This window comes from Acanthochromis polyacanthus, chromosome 15, assembly GCF_021347895.1.
Source record: "Acanthochromis polyacanthus isolate Apoly-LR-REF ecotype Palm Island chromosome 15, KAUST_Apoly_ChrSc, whole genome shotgun sequence".
Taxonomy (NCBI): Eukaryota; Metazoa; Chordata; class Actinopteri; family Pomacentridae; genus Acanthochromis; species Acanthochromis polyacanthus.
Window position 1 is genome coordinate 17,563,427 of NC_067127.1, and position 24,902 is coordinate 17,588,328.

The 24,902-nt window shown below is 40.7% G+C and overlaps 1 protein-coding gene across 8 annotated transcripts; it reads left to right on the forward strand.

Annotated features, from left to right (window-relative positions):
- The first annotated feature begins 1,110 nt into the window (after positions 1 to 1,110).
- klc1b (kinesin light chain 1b) lies at positions 1,111 to 24,151 on the forward strand. Of its 8 annotated transcripts, none has more exons than XM_022191235.2 (17): positions 1,111 to 1,211; positions 8,228 to 8,498; positions 8,838 to 9,068; positions 10,088 to 10,169; positions 10,641 to 10,869; positions 10,993 to 11,080; positions 11,741 to 11,842; positions 12,421 to 12,594; positions 13,234 to 13,333; positions 14,570 to 14,622; positions 14,898 to 14,965; positions 15,208 to 15,316; positions 15,469 to 15,477; positions 15,690 to 15,842; positions 22,175 to 22,302; positions 22,468 to 22,525; positions 22,650 to 24,151. In XM_022191235.2, exons 2-17 carry the CDS (start codon positions 8,250 to 8,252, stop codon positions 22,722 to 22,724), a joined length of 1,908 nt encoding a protein of 635 aa, XP_022046927.1. In that variant the 5' UTR covers positions 1,111 to 1,211; positions 8,228 to 8,249; the 3' UTR covers positions 22,725 to 24,151. The 8 variants fall into 8 exon arrangements, with proteins under 8 accessions (XP_022046927.1, XP_051815722.1, XP_051815724.1 ...); XM_051959762.1 differs by lacking the exon at positions 1,111 to 1,211 and adding an exon at positions 3,682 to 3,947 and having other exon boundaries at positions 10,091 to 10,169; XM_022191236.2 differs by lacking the exon at positions 1,111 to 1,211 and adding an exon at positions 3,684 to 3,947.
- The last annotated feature ends 751 nt before the right edge of the window (positions 24,152 to 24,902 follow it).

Here is a 24,902-nt window from a genome sequence, read left to right on the forward strand (position 1 = left end):
CATGAGACACTTTATTGGTTAATCAAATTTGAAACTGTTCATAGTTCTTCGGTGACTTCATTAAACAGCTATATCCAGCACCCATACTGTTAGTTTTATTTTACGACAGCTACTCTGATGTTTTACCAAAGCACCAGGGATGCATGTAATTTGTTTTTTCTTTTTCATTCTAACACATAGTTGCACATCTCTGTCCACAAACAAAGCCATTGTAATATTGTACAATCCACTGACACAATGTGTACAGTTCGCTCTGAAACTACAAATCCCAATTTAACTTCTGTAGATGGCTATTAGCAAACATGCCATAAGAACTGTAGGCTCTGTTTTGATGTATTTTCATTCTAGGTAAAACCCACAGTCTATGGGTAAAACACAGACAAGCTATATTTAATAGTAATTGTTGAAAATCATATCACTGTTAATCTAACTGGGTTGTATGCCATGATAAATCATTGTTTGTAGCTGTCCATGTATAATCATCTTATGGATTCATGATGTATTATCAAATCAATGACTGCTCCCTCACATAAGGGTGGAGTCTGTTGCTACGGCGTGGGATCAATTCCAGCTCTGAGTGATTTGCTCATTTTCGTCCTGTCGGTCTTCTCCTTGTTTCTGTACATGTGTCAATCTCAAAAACAGCAATAGAGATGTTTTTAAATTCATATAATCTAAAAATATATATTTGACATCATTTTCGTATTATCAGGCAGCACTGAAGGGGAAATATGCCTACCGGGGTAACACATACTCTGTATACTGGGTGAATTCAAAAGTGAACTGTCTTGTAGTGAAGTTATATTATTAGTAATCATTAGTTGACCACCAGATGCCACTATACACACTTTTATCTATTTCTCTGGTGGACTTTATGAGTTGTCATAGCTGTAGATATTTGCAATGAATGACTATAACTTATTTATGTTTTCGAATAGTAAAAATTAAACCTCGAAGTCCCAGTCATCAATTACAGTCAGTCTATCATGGCTTATACATTTATCTACTTCGTCCTGCTTAAAATAGGAAACAGTTGTATATCAAATTTTAAAATATTTTTAAAATAGATAGATAGATAGAAGCATAGAAGCGCAGCGAAAACAAAACATGACGTCACTCTACATAGCCGCAGAGGCTGCTGGGAGAGTCTTGCTGTGTCGGAGACATTTTGGATTTAAAGGGGCTGAGCTAGCCGTCAGTCCTAGCTCTCGGTAAGTGAAAGCTGTATTTCCTCTATCAAATATTGTCATTTTTGTAAACTCTATGTACGACAGTGTATTTAAGTAGTGTATATATAAGATGTCTCGTATATAAACGATGCACTCGGCGCTTTGAACAGGATAAACTCGCTAAAACTAGCCAGGGAGTGGTGATGCTAACTGATTAGCTGGCAGGTAGCTAGTCGCCGAGCGGAGCGCTAACCAAATCAGACAGCCAGCGTCACTATGAGGTTGTTAACCTAATGAGTTTTCGGCTTCTAAATATCACAGTGAATTTTGTGATGGCATCGATATAATTAAGAACCTGCTAGATGTTTTCGTCCTGTTACGAATCGATCCGCCAAAGCAAGATCAAATTGTGGGAATCCAAAAATTGGCAATGTCCATGTTAAATAATAGACCCTCATATGTTGTTTTTTTCGCTTTGAAGTAATTTATAAATGTACAGAAAGCTCCTCAAGCAAAGCCAATATTATACAGAGTCATTACTATGTAACTGTATTATTCAAATGTCAAGCATTGTTTTTCAACATTGGCACATCAGTGCTTTGGCACAGTGTAGAGGGCTGTGGTGTAGACACAGGTGCTACATTTATTGCAACTCCTAAGGCTAGACAGATGCTCGAGCTGGTATCTCTTCTGAATCCTTGACAGTATTCAAGCAGGCATTTTTCAGACTGCCATGAGTGGGGAAGCAGCCCTCCAGCAGCTGGTTTCAGTGGAGTGATGGATGACTGTGGACAGTGTCAGTGGCACCCTTCTGGTTGTTCCAGGACCTGCCACACCCTCCTAGATGGCTGGCTCTTCTTTGTGTCTGGCAGTGGTACAGACAGTGCTTTGGATTGCTGTTTGTGCAGGAAACAGAGGAAGATTTAGCGATCTGGTGGTGTCAGACTTCATCAAGTAGACAGGAAATGCTTCTCTGGGGAGATGGCACAGTGTTCGGCCATTGGCTTGTTTATCCACCCACTGCAGTCTGCCCTTTTCCATTTCCTACACTTGTATTTTACTGTTATTACACCAACATGGATCACATTTTAAGGCTCTGTATCCTTAGCAACCAAACCCAAACAGTTTTAAAGAAGAGCACAGCAGCGTCTTAAATTAGGAGTTTTAATCTTTTCCAGAAAGATTAAACGTGCAATTACACCTTCAAGTGCAGTTTATGTCAATTAAGGGTTACTCAGTCAGTCCACTTGAATGACTGTAGTGCAGTGATGGTAGCAAGGGATTGTGAGAAAGGAGGAACTGAGTAATGATGATGTTAGCCATAAGAGGATAAAATAATGTGAGTCCTCTCTGGAGATGGAAACTAATGAAGAGGTTAGCTCTGGATGGGTAAACATGACGGAGTGATGGTTTTACTGCATAGAGGGATGTGAACCAGTCAGTACAGAGTCATCCAAGGTGTTTGTTTAAACACAGAACTGTCTTTCATAACACTCTTGGGCATTTTGGCTTTGGTATTGGTTTCTGTGCTGTAGGAGCTGAGATTGCTGCAGTATTATGACCTTTGAGCCCCCTGCAAGGTTGAGTCATTTACCTGGTCCATAAAATTCATTTCCAGGTCCACATTCTGTAAACATCAGGAACTGAAGGCTTCTCTATTCAGTGACTTGTTTTTTCACTTTGTCTGAAGAACTTTTGTGGTTTGGAAATTCATTCCCTTTAGCTAGTACTAAGAGTCTATGGATCTTGTATTCCATTCTTATGTAATATTTTTTTTATAGTTCAGTAATTGAGTAACCTATGTAATGTTTATAATGCAATGCTTTTGTTGTAGGGGCTTTGCATTCTAAGTTTAGGAAAGAGTAGAAATGGTGAGATATGCTAACACTTGGGTTTTTCACATACAGTCCATGTACTATAGCTAATCTATCGCTAATCTGAAGTTTTTCAACTCTGACTTTTTTCACATCAATCAAATTTAATCATGTGATTGGAAATCATCTAGTCTCTGCTCTGTTAGCCCCTTAAAATTGCTGAAGAGATTGTTTGCAAGATATATGTTGGAATGAATAGATTCATTCCTTTTATCTTTTATCTGGAATGCTGACTGTGAAATGTTTGTTTAGGGAGTTTCTAAATGATGGAATTTATTGATTGATGCCATGATAAGGGTATGGAACCAGAAACTCTTTGCAATTTGCACAGTACCAAGAGTCTGTGGGTTTCAGCGTTGCAGAATGCAGTTTGTCCTCAGCCTTTGGGGCATGTGCAACTCCTATTGAGCCTGTAAATGGTGTCATTGAGGCTATTCCACGGGATCTCATTAGGCCTGTTCCTTTGTGTCTGATGAGTATAGAGCAGAGGAGCAGAGTCTAGATCAGCAGAGCTCCCTCCCCCATCTGACCTGCTCCTCTGCACTCCACTCTCTTTCCCCTCGCTGTGGGCGGGCCCATCTCTTGATGTGCACCCTGAGCTGATCTCAGTTGTTCTGCTGAAGCAGTGGGAAGGTCACCATCGTCCTGCAGGCAGCCTCCATCCTCCTCTCCCCAGCATCAGCATTCATCACTCTCATTACTATCCCGTTTCATTTCCATTTGCCTCCATTTCACACTGAATGTTTCCTTTTTATTTAAAAAAAAAAGGATCTCTTTGGATTAGGACAGCAGTTTTATGATGCAGTTTGTTGGCGTGTAGCACTATTGCTCGAGGAGGAGACATTATTTCATCAGCTTTTCTCCGTGCCAAACTATGAGGCTCTGATCTGCCACTGAAACCGAGGTTTGTTTTCTAGTCCACCAAATGTAGCAGCTGTAGACGTCGCCAGCATGAATGATGGATGGCTTAAGCCGTTAGCAGCCATTTCAGGGTTTTTAAAATGGATATAAATATTCTTTATGTACCGATTTCGTATTTTGTTTGCAGTTTTTTCTTCTTGTTAAGAAATAATTTGTTTTGTAGATGTGCCAGGAAAATGGTTTGATATTTCAACTGTAAAACTCAATTTGAGAAGCTACATTTAACAAAAACAATACTCCATTTGCTCTAAAGTAGCAGTATAAAACAGGAACATCTTTTAATGCACCATGTCTTATCTATGTTGTATGTGTATGAAAATGACAGGACAAGTAGCTGTAGACTGTCCCTCTGTCCCAGTGTTTACTTTTTAGCTTGGTCTTGTCACTAGCTACCAAACTCACAGCTCCTTGACCTAGAGTAATACTTTATCCTAATAATTTCCAAACCTGATCATGAAGGGATTTTGATAAAAGCCCCAGTCAAGTGAATATGCACTGCCGTACAGTGTAACATGTCTATGACAAGTCATGTTTATATTGTCCCAAAGCACTGAGCCATTTCAGCAACATAAATGGTTATAATCTGGACACCATGAGGTATTGCTGGTGTGTCATTTCATGTAGCCAGGCTCTTGTATTGTTCTCATTTGATGCTCTCAACTGTTTAATTTGCACACATTTTTTTTGACACAAAGATATAGTAGAGGAATGTCAAGGTTAAAGATTAATTCAAGGGCAGCCTCTTCAGGGGAAAACAACAGGCCTGTTGGACTTTATCTCACCTCTTTAAAGACTCGGAAAATATTAACTTCTGCTCTCTAAAGAAAGAAAGCCTTTGATGCAAGTCTGTGAGTATTTTATCAAGGAAAAGATGCTGGCTTGTGTAAAAGCACTTCTCTTTATTAAATTTTGTGTATACCCAGCTAGTCAGGCCTTTCATCCATACAGGTGTTAAACAGAGTAAGTCTTCAGGGATCTGATCTGTGAATATCCTTGATCTTTCAAAGAGAACATTTCATATCATGTTCAGAGACGCTAGAGGTAGGTTTGTTTTTTGTTTGTTTTGTTTTTTAGCAGACCTTATCAGGCAGAAATGCACTGCAGGCTCCAGTGCAAAGCTCGGTTGGATGGCTTTACAATCCCCCACCTTGACTTTACTCAGGCCTCACCGGTTTTACATAATATTCCTGTAGCCTACTACTATAAATCCGGCTGAATACAGTGCGCCGTATGAAACAGTCATCTCTTTGCCCATGCAAAAAAGAGCTCAGCTTGATTTGTTTGTGGCATTTGATGAAACGTTCATGTAAAGCAGTGAATGAGTCCGTGTTTTTTGTCAGCTGTCTGTACTGCATACTATTTTCCTATGTTAGTGCCTGTTTTCCCAAAAGCGTGTTATGTCTTGCCTGCTGACTGTCATTATCTTTAACACATTTCACTGTAGAGCACACTTTCAGTGCTTGACTGAAAGCCCTCTGGTCATTTTGTTGTTGCTATGCTAAAAATGTGCATATCGGGGCAAATTCCACTAAACCCTACCTCATAAGATCTGCTTTTCTGTATATTAGAGTATATGGTTTTTTTCGTGACACAGTGATTTTCAGGAGTGATTGTTTCTATGATCTGGAAAACTGTAGAAAAGGCATAGAAAGCGTTAGTTAATGTGTTTGCTTTTCTTCAGAATAGGGTCATTTGATGTGGGGTGAGAAATGCCTAACTGATTTTGTCTCTCTGCTCTGGTTGACCTGTAGCCACTTCTCTGTTGTCTTCCTCTACAATGAAATAGAAGAGCTGAGAGATGCTCTGTCTTACCACCTCTGGGTACCATATCTAATATGTTCATTAATAATCTGTCAGCACTGCTCTGATGTATTACAAGCTTTAACAAGGTGCTACCTGCTTTTTAATCAGGCTTTCTCCATGCATCACCACCTTTTTTGTAATCAGGTACATGATTTCAAGGATGGTAAAGCTTTTACCTTAAGAAAAGGGGAAAAAACCTCCAGTACAAGCAATTGTGTTAGGTTACCCGACACTTATCGATCCCTGCTGCTCTCCTGTCCATCCAGAGCTTCCAGCTGCTGGTATACAGGCTCAAGTGTCATGAATAAAGCTCATTTCCACAGGCTGTCTGAAATTTGGTTGGCCAGCTAGATTATTACCGTGTATGTGAGTCTAGTGTCTGTCACGGTATGTATTAGCATAATAAACAACAGTCTCATGATAGAACCCAGCTGTGATTACAAGATGTGACATTCATAATGTCACAACTGGGACATAATTACTGGATACCAGCAACAGATCCAGTTGATGTGTTGTCTGCGTTCCTGCCAGTGGGAGTGTCAGCCAAGGTCCACTGAAAATGCACAAGTAAATAACCTTTTCTGTAAGAGGAGAGCTTAGGTTATTAAAGCTGACAGCCAGGCAGTGGTGCAGCACTTATTGCATCAACAGAAATGAATCAGCTACTGTCTTTAGAACCGATTAATTATATTGATTCACTCTAAAGAGTAAAAATGCCTAAATCTGTTTCGTAGCATCTCAGATGTGTTTATGTTGGAGGTTTATAATTATGTCATTATGAATGAAACATGTTTTTGATTATGGGTTATTGCTCAGACATCACCTCAAGCACTAAGAAATTGTGATAGGCTTTTTTAAACCATCTTCTGACAATTCATTGACAAATACTCACAAATTAATCAGCAATTAAACCACTGCACTGCACCCATTTATAATCATGTTGTGATATCTCAAGGAGTTTAAATATCCAACCACAATTAATTGCCACCATAAAGCAATGGAGATCTTTAGGTTTTGCCAGTTCGATTAATTCTATTTATCTACAACAGGACCTAACATTGCTGTCATTATCTGTTCTGTTGCCACAGTAGAAAGTAAATAGCTATTTATTGCTAATTCTTTAAGGCTTTTGTCGGTCTGTTTATTTTGTTAGTGCTCTGCATTAATAGAAAATGGCAGAAATGTACAAGGCAAAGCAGGGAGTGGCGCGCTAATGGTGTATTGCAGTTTTCTGAAGGCAGATGGCTCTCAGCTGGTGCTTCTATAACTGCAAACCCCCTTATGCTTAACCCTTTATTCTCACTGCTGCTACAATACATAACACACTAGTTCAGCATTGGAAGGGCAGGGCTGCATATGTCTCTGACATTTGCACGATGTAGCCAACAGTGATGTGGCTCACTGAGTCATAGGTTATATTCAGACTGTTCGGGAAAATAGCACATGTTCCATGCACTCACTAAAGGGCTGACATTTCTTGAGAGCACAGTATTATTGAAAGTCGATGAGTTCTTTTTTTCTGACTTGGCCAGCTGTTGAGCTGTGTTACTGAGGTTTTTGTCAGGTCATACTCTCCTTGACTCTTAAGCCAGTCATGCAGCCAGCAGGACTGGCCTCTGTCTGGGTGCTGGCACCAGAAAGCTTCTACACTGCAGCATCTGTGTGCACCGTGTTACACTGCAAGCTGGAGCTCTGCTCCCAGTCAGAGCTTATTATAGGTGCCAAATCCCAACCGTCTCTCCACCAGCATGATATGTCCTATGGCTGTTGGCTGTGTGTAAAGCTGTGCATGTTTTCACTTTGTATGTGGCCGTTCACTCAACCCTCCCAGCTGAATAATTCATCAGACTTGGGTGGAGGTTAATGCTTTTTAATTCACGTGTTTGATATAACTACACGTCTTTCTTATCTTAGTGAAGTGTATACATTACAAATGAGTTCAATTTTTGAGCTGACAGAAATGCTGACCCATGCCATTTATTCAATTTGAATCCCTCATTTCAGCTGCCGTGATGGAACATGACTTAATACCCCTTTTTATGGCTGTCACCTTCCTGCAGGATCATGCTATGATCTTATTAGCGAGCACATGTCTATTAGCATCAAGGAAGTGTGCAAAACAGTTAGACATAGATATCTTTAAACTGAGAAATGGAGAGCGCCTTCTCACATGTCACAAAAGCAGAGAACACCGTAAATGTTTTATAGTGTAGAAGATCATTTGAAACTAAGGATACATTCAGTTTCAGAGAGGAAAAGTAACGAGAGATGTTTTGACAGTTGGTGTTCAGCTCAGCTTCTTGGGTTGTGTTTTGTGAATTTCAGTGTTAAACAAGCACAGCTGTGTCTTTGAAGGATCATCATGAAAATGTCCTTTTAATGTGGCAGCTGCTGTTGTGGTTTAAATTCCCACCGTGTCTCAGCATCCCCGTTTCCATTTTATTCTCAAATCATATACAGGTTTCCTTGAGCTACAAAGAAGATGTCCACTCTGGTGTATCCACGGGAAGAGAAGCTCGAGAAGCTCTCTCAGGAGGAGATCATCTCGAACACAAAGCTGGTGATCCAGGGTCTGGAGGCCCTGAAGAACGAGCACAACTCCATCCTCCACAGCCTCCTGGAGACCATCAAGTGCCTAAAGAAAGATGAAGAGGCCAACCTGGTGCATGAGAAGTCCAATCTGCTCCGCAAGTCAGTGGAGATGATTGAACTGGGCCTGGGAGAAGCACAGGTAAGACTTGGTGGGGAAAGTATGAGGACAGCAAAGCATAATTTGTCTCATTAGTGAGGGAATATAGTTTGCTGTGTAGGGGAAAGCTAAAAGGAAATGTTCTGTAAAATGAAATTATGTACAATGTAGTGAATGTTCTGTATATATTTAACTTCGACCTCCAACAGTCTTCTGCTTTAAGTGTTCGGCCTCCTCACAGCTTCCTCATTCTATACTGAGCTTGTATGGTGATAATGATTCATTCAGAGTCAGCCTCAGTTTGTGCTCTACTGTCTATTGTCGTTGCAACAATTTGTCCTCATTGAATGTCACTGATCTCCAATGGCGTCTCCGTTTCAGGTGATGATGGCTCTGTCCAACCACCTGAATGCGGTGGAGTCTGAGAAGCAGAAGCTGCGTGCCCAGGTGAGGAGGCTTTGCCAGGAAAACCAGTGGTTGCGAGACGAGCTGGCCAACACCCAGCAGAAGCTTCAGAAGAGCGAGCAGAACGTGGCCCAGCTGGAGGAGGAGAAAAAGCACCTGGAGTTCATGAACCAGCTCAAAAAATATGATGAAGATGTCTCACCCACTGTAAGTAATGATAGGAAGCATAATATCAATAGAAATATAGTTTACGATTGCAGATCAATGTATATAACTATTTTTACTTGGTCTAATATAGTATTGTGACATTATGTTGATACATTTTGAGGTATTTAATTTTGCTACTCTACTGTCTACTAATGTCTTGTTTTTAGATTGTCTTCACTGTAACAGGATACCTTAAAATATATTGTTCCTTTCTAACATTGTGAACTAGAAAAAAATCAGTTGAAGTTGCATTCATGATTTAGCCTCATCACTGAAATGAAAATGACCTTCAAATCTCCTCTAAATTTACTGATTTAACTCTAAAGACCACCACACTGTCTATGATATTGGTTACAGGTGGAAAAACGCTCTTTTTATTTGTGTATAATATTGTGTGGTCTTCCAGGAATTAGCCCTACTGGGGGTCGTCATCGATCTGGTAATAGGGATGAATCACTGCATTTTCTTACCATATCCTTCGTCACAAAATGAGCAGCCTGTATCCACAAACTGCTTAACTCAGCAGTAACTCATCCTGCTAGAAGCCGGAAGGTGCTTGTTCTTGCTCTGGAAGCAGCTTTTCCATTTTCCAGTTTTTAATCGGCTGCTGCTGTAATAAAATCTTTTGATGTATATGGATGAATACAGCTGATCCTTAAAATTCAATTTGCCCTGTCAAGGGGAAATGATTCACGCATGTAATATTAAACGTAGATTTTCAAATTGTTATGTATTGGTTCTGATAGTTTAACATAACAGTTTTATTTTATTTATATATATATATATATATATAGACAGACTAGATCACAGTCCCTCCACTCTAATATTATTATATAAAACTAGCTTACATACAGATCTGATTAGGCAGATTGATGTGCTTGTCATTCTTCATTTCAATGTTTTTCCTGTTATATGTCCTTGTTAATAGCACATGTCTGGCTGATGTAGATGGTTCCTGAATCAATCATTCCAGCTGTCTGTTAGAGATTCTAAATTGCAGGTTTGTTTCATTCTCTCAGCAGGAGGAGAAGGACAGAGAAACACCGAAGGACTCCCTGGATGACCTTTTCCCCAATGATGAGGAGGAGCATGGCCCAGGAAGTAAATACAACTGCGCAGAATAGCTTACCGTCATATTATGATTCAACTCGCTAATAATTCTGTAAAACCGGTTCTGTGCTAGATGACTTGGCTTCAAACATGATGTAGTCATCATTTAAACTAAAGAGCTTGTAATACATATTTATCCAAGTGTTTTTATAGTATGTAATTAATATGAGTAATCACTCATGGTTGCAATATAAGCTTGTAGTATCACGTGTAAAACAGCGACATTTTTCTTGCTAAAATTATGTTGTCACATCCATGTAAGAGTAGATTCACACCGCTATCCATGTAAGCCCAGGACATTATTGGAGGTAATGTTGTGTTGTGCCAGTAAACACTGAACTGAATAATCACAGTCATCTAATTATTATCCAAATGTAGTTAGTGATTTAATCAGGAGTTTTTTTTTCCCCTTTGGAAACTAATCTGATGTTTCCCTTGTGTGTGTGTCCTTGTCCCCTGTAGTGCAGCACCAACACAACAGTGCAGCTGTGGCTGCAGCCCAGCAGGGAGGCTATGAGATCCCAGCCCGTCTGAGAACCCTGCACAACCTGGTGATCCAGTACGCCTCTCAGGGCAGGTACGAGGTGGCCGTGCCCCTCTGCAAGCAAGCTTTGGAGGACCTGGAGAAGACCTCTGGACATGACCACCCTGATGTGGCCACCATGCTTAACATTTTGGCCTTGGTCTATAGGTCAGAAAAGTGGCTAGTTCCTTTGCTTCTTTGTTTTCTTTTTTTGCCTTCTTCCTACACAAATTAAATCAAAATGCAGGAAACATTAAGTCTCATCATGTCCTGTCTCTCTCTCTTGTTCAGGGACCAGAACAAATACAAAGAAGCAGCACATCTGCTCAATGATGCTCTATCCATCCGTGAGAAAACCCTGGGCAAAGACCATCCTGCTGTAAGTCTCCACCATTGTCACGGCAACCTTATCTACTCATGGACACATCTATGTTTAGACAGATCAGATTAAGAGTGTGTTGTAGGTTCATACAGTAATTGTTCAAAGAGAGAGGCAACAGGGAGGCAATAACTGCACAGTGTTCTGTTTATGGTCCTACTCATTTAGTCTTTATTGATTTTTTTTTTTTCTCCTACTGGTAAAGTATAGATTTTTGACCATGTGCCTGCTCGCTCCAAGTAATCAATCATGACTGCTCAATGTCTGCCCACACAACCAGCATGAACCAATTCACAGAATCCTGGCAATTGCACTACAATAGGAAAACATTAACAGACACTATGTGAACAGATTTTAAAGAAACTGATTTCCACAGTAGTTGTAGAACACCTCGTAAAGCTTAAAGAAAGCTATTCCATTACAATGAGAGCATCTCTGTAGGCTGTTCAGTTTGTTTCATGTTTTATCCTGTCACAAAGCAGGCAACACTATCATGCCATCTAATTAAACCGGCTCGAAGCTTTTTGAGAACACAGCTTCATTCAGCAATGTGCATTTAAATGACTGTGATAGTTCGAAAGTGAATTGTAAAGCTAAACTGACGGTGCAAGAGCAAAGCAGAGGGGATGTTGTTCAGGGTCTCTTTTTCTTTATGTCCAGGTCGCTGCCACGCTGAACAACTTGGCTGTGCTGTATGGAAAGAGGGGGAAGTACAAGGAGGCCGAGCCGCTGTGTAAGAGGGCTCTGGAGATCAGAGAAAAGGTAGGCCATATCCCTGGATTACGCCAGTAGAGCAGTCCACAGCGCTGCTATCAAGGTCTCATCTCAAAGCTAAAACCGTGAACAACTATGTCATTGTAATCAGGTAATTAACAGTGATAATGTTTCCAAAATGTCAGCTCAAGCTACTGTAATACCAGCTGCTATAAATAGGGAAAAGAGCAAATGATTTCCTTAAATTGTCTGTGACGTTTCCACTGGGGGTCGTTCCCTTGTTGGAGGGGAATTGGAGGGTTTAATTGAGAGCACAGCTGAAAATGGATAGCAGCCGTTGGGGGAGCGAGGCAAGAGATGGATTGGAGACGTGACAAACTACAGAGCTCAGCAGGGTACAAAGCGTCTCTCTTTGCCTGAAAGCTCTATTCTGTACCTTCTCTATTGATCAGCCAGCCTTTTATTAGATCTCCTGAGTGCCTGCAGCACGCACAGGCTGTCTGGTGAAAGCAACAACAGGATATGGAGCTAGAGAAGGAAGAGACGCACGGAGGAGCCAAAGGCACTGAGGCAGTAAGACGAACTGAAATGTAAATTCAAAACGTCTGCTTCTTGATTCCCCTCAGGTGCTGGGGAAAGACCACCCAGATGTGGCCAAGCAGCTGAACAACCTGGCCCTGCTGTGTCAGAACCAGGGCAAATATGAGGAGGTGGAATATTACTACTGTCGTGCTCTGGAGATCTACGAGTGCAGGCTGGGCCCAGATGATCCCAATGTGGCTAAAACCAAGAACAACCTGGTGAGAGAGAAGTTAATGTGCTTTTTCCTGTCTTCCTCTCAAACATTTCTCTTCCACGTACTGTTTATGTTGACAAACTATTGTCTCTGTTGAGGTGTGAATGTACCAAAGAAAACACAGACAGAGCGTATGACGATAGTGAACCAAGTCGCTCATGTGTTCTGTCAGCCTAAGCTCGTGTCTGCAGGGATGTTGAACCTATAAATTGCTTTCTGCCTGCAAAGACGCCTCTTTAAATGTCTTTTATCACTCTGCTCAACTTGCACAGTTTTTCAGTTTTATGTTGTTTAAATAAAAGTGACACAATTTTCTTAAACACAGGCATTAAAAAGCAGCTGCCATTTTCTGCTTTTACTACATGTGTTGTCATCATTTTGTTGCAGTTAGTACGACTTATCGAAGGCCAAGCCGGTAGTTCTTTGTATGATGCTTGAAACTCTCCCTACTTCTTGCTTTTGTCCTTATTTATGATGGAAAGCTGTATGCACAGTAAAAAAGACTCTGCGGCACAATATCATTTTTCATGAGCCACAGTATGCAGAAGTAATATGCAGACAGGCTGCTCTCGCTCTCAGAGGGCACATTTTGAGTCGGTAGGACCAAAACTAAAATGTACTTTCTCCTCTTTTTCTTCTTCAGGCATCCTGCTTCCTGAAACAGGGGAAATACAAGGAGGCTGAGATTCTGTACAAAGAGATTCTGACTCGTGCTCATGAGAAAGAGTTTGGATCTGTTGATGGTAAGGCCTCATAGTACATATTGTAGCCTTCATTGTGTTTTTATTTATTTTTTTATTATTATTTTTTTGACGATTCTCTTTTTCTGTCAATCTAAAAACAATGATTAATTGCAAAGTTAGCCCCAGAAAAGAGTAGTGGATTACATTCAAGTGCCATTGCAATATATAGACTCGATTTATTTTCAGTTTTTTTTAATCTTCCCTCCACTAGTGTCTGTCTTACATTCCATTTACTGTTTGTCTCACACCAGCGAGCAGAGTCCGTGGTGGACAGAGGGTTAGAAAGCAGACGGTGCTCTAAGCAGGGTCCCAACCTTCATCATTCAGAGGACTCAAAAGAATCTTTACAGAAACCATTTGAAGAAATAAAGAGTTTGCGTGTCTGAAAGATGAACTCTTGCAATTTTCTTCTCTTTTAGCTTCAGCTAAGCCTTTTGCTGGCTTTCCTCCAGGGATTAGATTGACTGCTTTGAGAAAGGAATCAAAGTGACTCGGCACAATGCGCTGCTCTGACGCCTTTTGAGCAAAAGCATCTCACATTTTTCAGAGGTTTATTCTTCATGTGCCACTTAACTTGACAGTCGCGCTTGGATTCTTTTTTTTATTTTATTTTTTTAAACCTGTTGGCAAGTTGAAGGTCAACGGCAAATCAATATGAAGCAGCAGCAACAGTTAATCTTGTTTACCTTTTTTCTCTTATAGGTACTGTGTTTGTGTGTGTGAAAGACCGTCATTACCTTTATGTATATATAGGTGCAAATACATAATACTGATCATCTGAAAATCTAAAAGTGATGGAAACTATTGGGATAGTATTTTGGCTTTAGATGATCATGTTTTGTCTTTTTTTTGTCTGTATTCCATAATTAGTATCGTCGTTTTCATTTGTTCTGGTTGTAAAATCTGTGATTCTCTCGCTGTACTTGCTGTCCTGTATGAATAAATTTGCACAGGAACATACTGTTTCTGATTCAATCTTTATATTATCAACAGCTATGTTAAAAACCAACCTACACTTTTAATACTTCCTGTCAAAACTAGCTGGCTAACATGTAGAAATATCTGATCTCAGAGTGCATTTAGCTCCCTTATATATTTAGCAGACAAGCACAAAAAAGACTATCCGCCTTAAAGGAGAAAACTCTCTCATCTTGAGTTATTGGAAACTTCATGAGACCAAGCTGTTCAGCCATTTTCCAGTGCTGTTTGTAGACCATCTCTGCTCTCTGTCTGCAGCTGAGAACAAGCCCATCTGGATGCATGCAGAGGAAAGAGAGGAGATGAGCAAGGTGAGAGGTTTTCTGTACCCGTCCTTGTGTCTTTCAGAATAAAAGCAAAGCAAACAAAAAAGATATATTTGGTGCAGCTTTTCAAATGTGTTTTCAAAGACATAAGAAAAACAAGTCACTTCCTGCAAAGTGAAATACAACCCTAAACACACAGTATAATCCCAAAAGGACATATAATAGTTATGTGTAAACACAAGAAAAATGCTGCTGATCCAGTTTTAACCACCTCTTCTCCTCGCTGTTTTTTCTTCCTCCTGTCCCTTATTTACTTCCAGGGCAAACACAGAGACAACACTCCATACGGCGAGTACGGTGGCTGGTACAAGGCCTGCAAAGTCAACAGGTGAGGCAGACACTGATAAGAATGTTTTTTTTTTATGGCTTGGTCATAAATGCAGTCACATGATAAAGACCGGAAATTAAACACCGTCATTTTTCTGTGTGTCAGTAAATACATATCAATGATAAGCTTTTGTTAGTGTAACAGACTAAGAAGTGTGTTTTCTTTCAGAATTAGCTGTGTTCAGACTCAGCTGTTGCTCATGTCACTTTTAGAATCAATCTCTGTGTGTTTTCTGCATCCAGCCCCACAGTGAACACCACCTTGAGGAACCTTGGTGCTCTGTACCGCCGACAGGGCAAGCTGGAGGCTGCTGAGACCCTGGAGGAGTGCGCCGTGAGGTCTCGCAAGCAGGTCAGCATTATTTCCTAACTAAAAATAAACAAAAAATGGATGCAGATACCTTATCAGTTCCTGTTTTTATCAAGTCTGAAATATGATCCCAGTGTTAGGACAGCTAATCTCATGATATTTCTTTCCCTTTCCCTGCATTGCTATGGATCCAGAGCAACACAGTAAGTGGTTTGTCTCTGATAGCCCCCATCTCTCTCCCATAACATCACACCCATCTCACAGTCATTTAAAACGTCTCCTCCTATGTTAATGACAGCGCATCGAAATAATTCACTGTAGTTCATCCACATAACTTCGCACCCTCGCCAGTATTGACTAGCTTCTGTCTGCCTCTGTGTTAGCTCTGATTGTGTTTGTCTGTTGCACTCATCAGGGCATCGACCCCATCCACCAGACACGTGTGGTGGAGATCCTGAAAGATACAGAGGGCGACAGGCGGAGGAGCAGGGACAGCCTGACCAGCGTTAAGTATGAGAGCGGCTCTGAGACCGGCGAGGAAGTGAGTATGGGCGTGGAGTGGAACGGGGTGAGTACAAATCCACTACAGTAGAGTCAACACGTCCAGTGGCCTCTCTGGAAGGATGAGGCTGTGTTAGTATTAATCACAGAGTGTGGGCTGGTACAGTACATCTACAGATAGATAGAATTCTAAATAAAAAAACATTGACTTGTTATGTAAATTAAAAGATGAGAGAAGAGGACTGTTGCATTTTAGATGCGTGCCGTTAGATGACCAGTGAGTAGGAAACGGGCACTTTTAGCAGGAAGCTCCTCTGGCTCCTAAATTATCAGAGCCGGTCAGGAAGCTGCTCTTCATGGTCCACCTCTCATGAAGCTCAGGAAGCCCCCCTTCACTGAGGTCAGGGTGCACCAGCACACCTGCATGACCTACTTTATGATGTCAGCCATCATTAAATCATTTGTTAGTCACCATTAGCCGAATATGAGTCAGATAATGGAAACAAAGTTCAGTTTGCACAATCTGCTTTCTCGTAAATCAATTCATTTACGCATCTTTCTACAAATTGGAATAGGTGCTCAAAAATTAGTTCTTGATTTACTCTCTGTGTGCTGTATCTGTACCAGTCCACCAGCTCTCTGTAGATACCACATCTTTACCTTTAAGTTAACCTGGAAATAAGTTTCACAAAATGCAAAGCTGATTGAGTGTCTTGGCATGCAGCTGTTTTGTTGTTTTTTGTTGTTTTTTTGTTGTTTTTTTACAGCATCACAGTTTGCTTTGGACTACACGTCTTGTTTTAATAAGTGGTTGTTTGCCTGGCAATGCTTCTGCACAAGTGGAACGGTGACAAAAAGGCACAAGCTCAGTCTGTGGCACCCTGGCAGCATATTAAATATTTATTTGCTCATGTGGGACTCAGAGATACGGCCTGTCTAAATCCTTATTAGGATGCGTCATGTTTCCACCATTAAGCACAGCTGACAAGACTCCTAATGTCCTTGATGCTGGTCCCTCTGCTCAGTAAACTGTGCGGTTGATATGTGGAGGCTCGTCCTGCTGTTTGATTGCCTCGTTATAATGTCCTTTGGCTGTTGGCTGTTTCACCCTGACCAACAATTGTTAGCACCATTTCATGTCTGGGCTTTTATCTCTGATAAGCATTTCCTTTTGGATTTCCCTTTTTATTAGAGCTGAAAAAACATGACATTCGTATACAATTAGGCACTACTGGAACTGCGTCACAGTTGAAAGAAGCTCTCTGGTGAGACTTGCATAGACAGAGGGCAGAATTGTGCCGGCAGGGATGCCTCATCTGAGCCTGTGCCTCTCCCCTCACTTAAGTGCAGCCACACCCTTCACTGCACCAACCCAGTCCAAACATGCATGTAGCAGCGTTAGCCTGCTGGGCTCCTCCCCTTAACACGCACACTAATGGACCACATGTGTTCCATGTGTTCTCACATGGCTGGAAAATGTCTGTTAACCCGATGTCTGCCTCTTGCTCTCCTCAAGTATAAGTTTGGGTTTTTGTTTGCCGGCTGTTGTGTGAATGTGAAGGCTGCTCTACACATATAACCCAGCTACTCTGCAGCAAACCTAATGGCATGTGTATTCATCCCAGCGTGCACCTGTCTGTCTTTGAACAACATGTGATGGCATGCGGAGGATTGCAGGGTGTGTGCTGGCATTTCATTATCCATGTCACAGCTGTAGCGGTAGAAAATATATTCACACAGCCAAGCCAAAAAATATATATATATATATTCATGACATTCTTGTGCTTTTTGCCGATTGTTCCTGAACACAAGTCACGCTACTTTGTGGTTTCGAGTAGAAGAGTTTATAACTAATTCCATCCATCCATTCATCTACAAAATTGCAAACATCTGTGTTGTAGAGATTAGGCTTGGAAAGTGCTGCCCGTTTCTGTGCAGATATTTTCTGAGCGATCATGTGTTTGAGATGTCACCTGCTGTAAAACGTTCCTTAAACGTGTCTTCATCTATATTCTGCGCTCTCAAATGTGTCACTGAGGCCAAGGAAGCAAGTCATATACTGGGATATTTAAATAATTACCTGCTAGATGGAACCAACTCAAATGCCCCTCCACACATGCTCGTTTCCTTAGTTTGTGTTGAACCACAGGAGATATGCGCGGAAATAACAGCAATGCGATGACAGCTGTCAGCACGTTTGTGGCTGTGTTCAGGTTAATGAGCTTGCCTGTGTGTGTCTCTTAAGAAGCCTGGTTTAACCTGCTGTCTGTGAGTCTGTAATTGCTTTGTGCTCTCTGCTTTAATGTGCTGCTTGTTAGTTTGCATGTTTTCCACATTTCATCTTGTTTGCCTTTTTCCTCCTCTGTTTGTCACTAACCTGCATCTTTTAATGATTCTTCTTGCCATGACAACCAATCAGCCTGTCAATCAAATCTCCTTTTCTCATTCAGTGGATTGTACTCTCCCCTCTCGAACTCTCACTACACACAGTAAGCTTGGGTGGGTTGTTACACAGTGACATGATGAATAGGTCAGATAATTAGCTCATTAGTCATTTCATACGGTTAATAGGACATTAGAACAAGCCTAGACAAGCTTGGAAGGACTACGTCATCATCTTTCATAAGAGGCTAATTTGGCTGTTGCAGAATTCATACTGCAGAGTGTCTCAGCATTAGTGTAAAGGCCGTATGAGGTGTCTGCAGTGCACAGTCACTGCCCGGGTGCCGTCTGCCAAGTTCAGGCTTCCTGGTACCCCAGGAGGAAAGAAAATCAGCTGAGTCACGGTGACTGCAACCACCAACCTACTGCATCACTGACCTGCTTGTTGTAGCGCAGCTTCTAAGACAGCTGCAATTTATCAGAGAGAAATCCAGCTCTTATGCTGCTGGTTTTTTTTTTACATGACTTTGTTAGTGTCAGCTTTGCAAACTAGGGTTCACAAAAACACTGCAGGAGAGACGATGCAGGTCAGAGAAGGAAAAGCAGAGATTTATTAAGGTGTAGGCGTTTAGCGTAGGAAGCCCATCCCAGAGCTCTTAATCTTACAATGTGTGCCGTTTTTGTCTCTTTTTTTTTTTCTCTCTTTCTCTTTTATCAGGCCTAAGCCATCAAGATTATTCCTCCATCCTTCTCTCCTTCCCCAACACAATAGCAAATGGATGTGTGTTGTCGTTCCCTCTGGCCTTCTCTGTCCCAACAAACCAACAGCTCCTCTACCATTCCCGGTGCCCCCCCCTGCGGCAGAGACTCAGAAAGCCCCTTCCTGGTTGTCACCTCTGTCCCCTGTTCAACTGACAACCGCTGGGACGTTTGGTCTTCTCATCTCTGCTCTGTTTTTTCCCCTCTCTCTTTCTTTCACCCTCTCTCCGTGATTTCCTCTCACTAACCTATGTCGTCCCCTGTGTAGGATGTCAGCTCTTTCTCTCATTTAACATAAAAAAAAAAAAAACAGTCATAGTGTGTGTAATCTTTCCCTGTGAGGAAGCCACTTGCACATTTTTCCTCTCTTCAACACCCATTTGTAGTTTGTCATGGGGCATAGTAGATTTATTTGGCTAGTTAGAGGAGCAGGAGAATAAGTTATTGGAAGAAGGCAAAACAGAAATGCTAGCGTCACCTTTGATGGCACCGTCTGCTCCAGATGTCACTCCAACCTATAGTCAGATAAGAAGCTACAGTCACTATAGAATCAGTGTGCGCAAAATAATTACTTTCCACAGTTACTCTGCATTGGTCTCACTCAGAATTTGTTGACTTGAGCACTATTAGCCACCAAGTGAAAGTTGACCTCAAAGCTAGCTTCCAACCTGGTGCCTGTATTTAGCCATGATAGTATCTTTTGTTTTGTTTAGGGGGGTTTTTTTGGGCCATTTTTTTGCTTATTTATTTAATTGTTTTTTTTTTTTGAACTAATGCCTGCGATCAAATGCTTCTAACAGTTTTAAAATGAATGGTACTGTATAGTTTAACATGCCAGTCAAAATTCTGCAGCCAAGTTGGTGATAAAAAGAGAAGGGAGCGTTGCCATGTTTTGTTTTTCTAGATATATTTCCTATTAATTTTTGTTTTGTACGATATTGTTTACATTTTTTAAAATACTTTTTGTTGTGGCTGAATATAAAGGTAGTAGTATGTCAACAATGCCATTCTGTTGCCTGCTGTGAAAGATCAGAAAGGCCAACATGAGAGTAAAGCTGACAGCAAGTTGGTCAGATCACAGCAAGCTCTTGTTGCCATGGTAATTTATTTCCAAGCTGCTCTTACCGAGTTCGGTGTCCTTGGTTTGATAGAGCGCCCACAAAGGCTCTGTGCCGCCACAGTATGTACACAGCAGCTCACATTTACAAAGGGAATTGGCAACACTGGCCGCTGCTGTAAAGCTAATATGACAGCAGAGACCCACTGGAGCATCCAGCACAAATACTCACCACCTGAGAGATCGCTTGATAGAAATAGGTTTTTAAAAAAAATGGACGAAAATGCCCAGAATTGCCTTGTCCAGTTGGTGCAGGAGCAGAAGCTAGCGTTATAACTCAACAGAAGCCTGGATCCCCCAGTAGTTTTCGTGTGTATTTGTGTATGTTTCGGTGGTACAGTCGCAGTGCCCACTCTGGCTATGGATGCTGTATTTTGAACACAAAGCTTAATGGAGTGTGTTGCCTTTTTTCTTACACAGCTGTTTGCAATTGTCACTTTGGTGAATCATGGTTTTTAGACACCAAAAGTACAGTGCGAGTGTTTCCTCAAGATCAACATGTTATTTCAGATGTTTAACTAACTGAATGTAAATGACTTTAACATCTTGGAAGTGTAATTGTAGGCTGTATTTATAGATTTGACAAGTGCATTCACTCTACGGCTTTTCGGTATGCTACTTGCCTTGATTCTTCATTCCTTCCAGCGAGTACACCTATACTTCTAATGCAACTCTGAACAAAAGAATCGACTACGTTCATCACATAATTATGGCAATATTGTTGTGTTAGTGGAATGCTTATTTATTGAACTGTCTGTTCTTGACATATATAGTGTGACTTCAGTTTCCTAAAGTGGAAGAACATAAATGGTAAGGTCTATAAGCACTATCTTAGTAAGTAGGACTGCATTATATTTACCATTCTGCATTGTGAAGATTATTGCATCAACACTTGTTGGTATTCTCAAATAAAGTTTTTCATTTGTGAAGTTTGTCTTTTCTCTGCGTGGGATGGAAACATATCCTGTGGTGTTTGATGTTTGATGCAGAATCACAGAGGGGATTAGAAATCTATCAGCTACTTCTAAATCTTCAAATGTACCCACAGTTCCCCCTGCTGGTTAAACACTAGTATTGCACTATAATGACCACAAAGTCAAACACGCTTTATATGGTCATCCATGTTCCATTGACACCACAAAAAGTGTTTACTGTGTAGCAGTTAAAGCACTGTCTATGTTGGGTAGCTGGTATGTTAATGAATGGATGGATGGATAGCTGGAACAAACTTTCAGTTCATTTTGAATTGGTCTACAGAGAACATCTAGGTTTGGTCACTGTTACATCTGTTAATTTCTCAAACCGATGTAATCATTTGATCTGTAAAATGTCCATAACTCTAAAGCCAAGGGTGACATACTGTCCCCACAATATTCCACCTACTGTCACAAAACACACACAAAGATATACTGATTATGTGGATAGTTCCTTAATGTTTCATCCACTAAACCCTACAGCAAGCAGCTCTTTACAGCTAAGGCTGCCACTAATGGTCATTTATTGTCAATGAATCTGTAGATTATTCATTCATTAGTTGTTTGGTCTATGAAATGTCACAAAATGGTGAACAGTACTGATCAGTGTTTCCTGAAGCCCAGGATGACATCCTCTGATGTCTTGTTTTGTTCACAGCACAAAGATTTTTCTGTCATAGAGGAAGCAAGAAACCAGAAAATGTTCGCATTAAAGAAGCTAGAATAAGAGAATTTTGACCATTTTTTCCCTTTAAAAGTCATGCAAAGGAGTCAATTGAATATTAAATTAGTTGACGATGAATTTGTGGCTGTCAAGCAGATACTTCCTGACACTATTATTCACGGTACCATATGTGTGTAACATGACATCAGTTTTAAATATATTAGCCATCCTCAATGTTAGTGTATCGTTAAACACCTACATTAATGTTGGATACATTTACAAATCCAGCTAAATATTTCAGTCACATCAAATGCTTTTTGGTGCGAATTCATGACTGTGCTGCTTGACTGCATCTCAGCAGTGCTAAACTACACAAGTAATGCAAAAAGGCAGACATGCATCTGATAAAGTCAAGAAAAGTAAGAAACATGCTTTTAGTTGTGTGATCTCTCCAGACATAGTCGGTGCTGAATGGCTGGCTTGATGAGTGTGTGTGTCTGCAGGACGGCAGTGGAGCCCTCCAGCGCAGCGGATCTCTGGGGAAACTCAGGGATGTTTTACGTCGCAGCAGCGAGCTTCTGGTGAAGAAACTGCAGGGCAACGGACCTCCTGAACCTCGCAGCAACACCAAGTAATGACCGTACAAGTCCTGTTTTGTAGCAGGCATTTAAAGCTAATTACACTTCAGAATTTTAGAAGTAATATCCTTGGGATAGGTGGTGGCTTTCCCCAAAAGTATCTATATGAACAATCATCATTTTGTGCCTTAACCATTAAGTTATCATTTGTTCAACAGCATGAAGCGAGCTGCGTCCTTGAATTACCTGAACAAAACCAGTGACGACTCCTTCCAGGTGAAAGCATTTTATTATACTGGCATTGAAGTCGTGTCAGGTTAATCCTGTTATCCAAAGTGTCACGTTTTAACCTTCATGTCCTTCTAATGCCTTCTATCTTCTGTATGTGCTTCTCGCTCAGACTCGGGGAGGCAGTAATTTCAGGGAGAGCCGTGGCCTCAGCTCCAGCACCGTGGATCTGTACACCGGAAACTGAGCAGCAGGTGGGCAGGCGTCTCTGCATCGTCTGATCTGTTCTGTTCACCGACCCAAAGATGCTCCTTCCTTCGGCTCGCTCTCCGAGCCGTGACGACTGCCAACAACACTACCAGACGGCTCTCTTTCTCCACAGAGCGCCTCACCCAAAGACCCACTTCCTCCTGGAATCACAATCAAAGACATTTACACTTATCAAGACAAATACATAATCAACTAGTGTGACCTTTTTCCCGGTGTGTTTTTAAACGTGAAGTGACAGGTGGCTGTATTTCCCTTCGCCTCGGTGCCTCCTCTCCTAAATGTGGCCAAGAAAACTTACCTCACCTCTGCCCCTCTTTCTAACCACTGTGATTCTGCACTTTGAGTTGTTGCCATAATATCACCTGTGCTGGTTTGTTCCTCCTTTTGTTGTTTTAATTGAGATACTTGTGCTTCTCAATTATTTGTCTTCCTGTGCCATTTGATTGTTTCATTAGTGCAGATTGGACTTCTTTTTTTCTTCTTCATGTAAATAAATAATAAACTGTAGATTTTGTCTCCAAAAATAGAGTAATAATAAATAGACATGTTGGATTTGAAATGACGTAATTACACTGTTAAAGAATCCTTTTTTTATTTTCATTTTAATGCTTCTACATTTGCCTGTTGAGATTTACTTGCAATGTGCGGTGTTGTTAAAGCTTTGGGAAACAGGGTGAAGCGTTGGTTCTACTGACATGATTTCAGTCGTGTGACTTGTTAAGCATAATTTAGACATTTTCCAGGAAATGGCTGCTGCTTTAACCTCGACAGCTTTGAGATCCAAGTTTGTTTATTTTCTCTTCCATTGCAGAGAACAACCTAAGTATAATATTAGAGTGATTTATGGGCTCAGAAACTTAAAAAAAACACAAGCAAGGAAATGCTCTACTATTAAAATTGTATATAAATAGAAAGAGAAACGTGGGCTGAACTGATCTCTTTGCCGTTTAAGACTCAGCTACAGGAGTGTCTTTGTTCATCTCTGCAGGTTTGAGTTTTTGACTGTGAGCACATCTTTTAATGTTGTTTACAGTAATTGGGATGTGCGGTGGTGATAGATTTTTGCACAATTCTCAGATGGGTGTCTTCTGTCTTTGATTGAATTGTTTTTTCGTGAAGCTACTCAAAAGAACTGGAATGTCTTGTGATTGTTGCTTTTTTAAAATTTTCCCTCGTTTTGCAATGTTTTCCTTTCATCATTTGTCATAAATGTAGAAACAGAATCTGATCCTAAGTTCACAGATTATGGAATTCTTCAAGAAATTAGTGGGAGTGGATTGAAGTGTCATTATTGGCGAGAGTTGAACCTGCATCTGTTGAAGCCTGATTCTTAAACAATCCAATACATGAATGCTGATGGATAGAAACTGATCTTGATACAGAAATAAAACCAACTATTTTCTATTCGGTTGTGTCATTCATTTTTATGATGCTGTATGTGCAGTGGGCCTTGAAAGTTTGTCAATCCTTTTGAATTGTCGAGATTTCTGCATAAATGTGACCTTAAAGCTCATCACAATTTCACAGGAGTCCTGAAAATAGATAAAGACAAGCCAAGTAAACAAATGAAACAAGAATATTACACTTGGCCATTAATTTAGAAAGAAAATGATCCAAGGTTGTGGATCTTTGAGTAGGAAAGTGTGAACTGCAAGAATTTGCAGTTACTTGAGGGTGGAATTACAAGTTGTTTGCTTTCAATCAATGGGATACCAATCAGGTGTTTTGAAGAAGAAACAGTAATCAATCAATCTTCACACTACATGCTGGAGGAAGTGGATCATGGCATTAAGGAGACTTATCACATTAACAATGTCTAGACTGTATTTCTGATTAATGTTATCTTTAAAAATATTACTTTCTGTCAAAAAAAGGACATTTGTAAATGACCCCAAATTTTTTGAACAGTATGTATGCATACATATATATATATATATATATATATATATATATATATATATATATATATATATATATATATATACAGCAATAAGCCACAGCATTACGACCAGTGACACGCAAAGTGAATGACATTGATCATATTGGTACTATGTGATGTTCTGCTGGAAGACCTGGATTTTGGCATCTACGTTGATGAGACTTAAGACACCCACCTAAACGTTGTCCCAGAACAGGCACGGTCCTTCATGCAAAT

What these genes read in the sequence shown, in the direction of transcription:
- klc1b (XM_022191235.2), top strand. Translation starts at nt 8,250, where the DNA reads ATGTCCACTCTGGTGTATCCACGGGAAGAGAAGCTCGAGAAGCTCTCT. An exon ending in AGAGTTTGGATCTGTTGATG is followed by an intron (nt 13,334 to 14,569) that starts GTAAGGCCTCAT and finishes CTCTGTCTGCAG; the next exon opens with CTGAGAACAAGCCCATCTGG. An exon ending in GAACCTCGCAGCAACACCAA is followed by an intron (nt 22,303 to 22,467) that starts GTAATGACCGTA and finishes TTTGTTCAACAG; the next exon opens with CATGAAGCGAGCTGCGTCCT.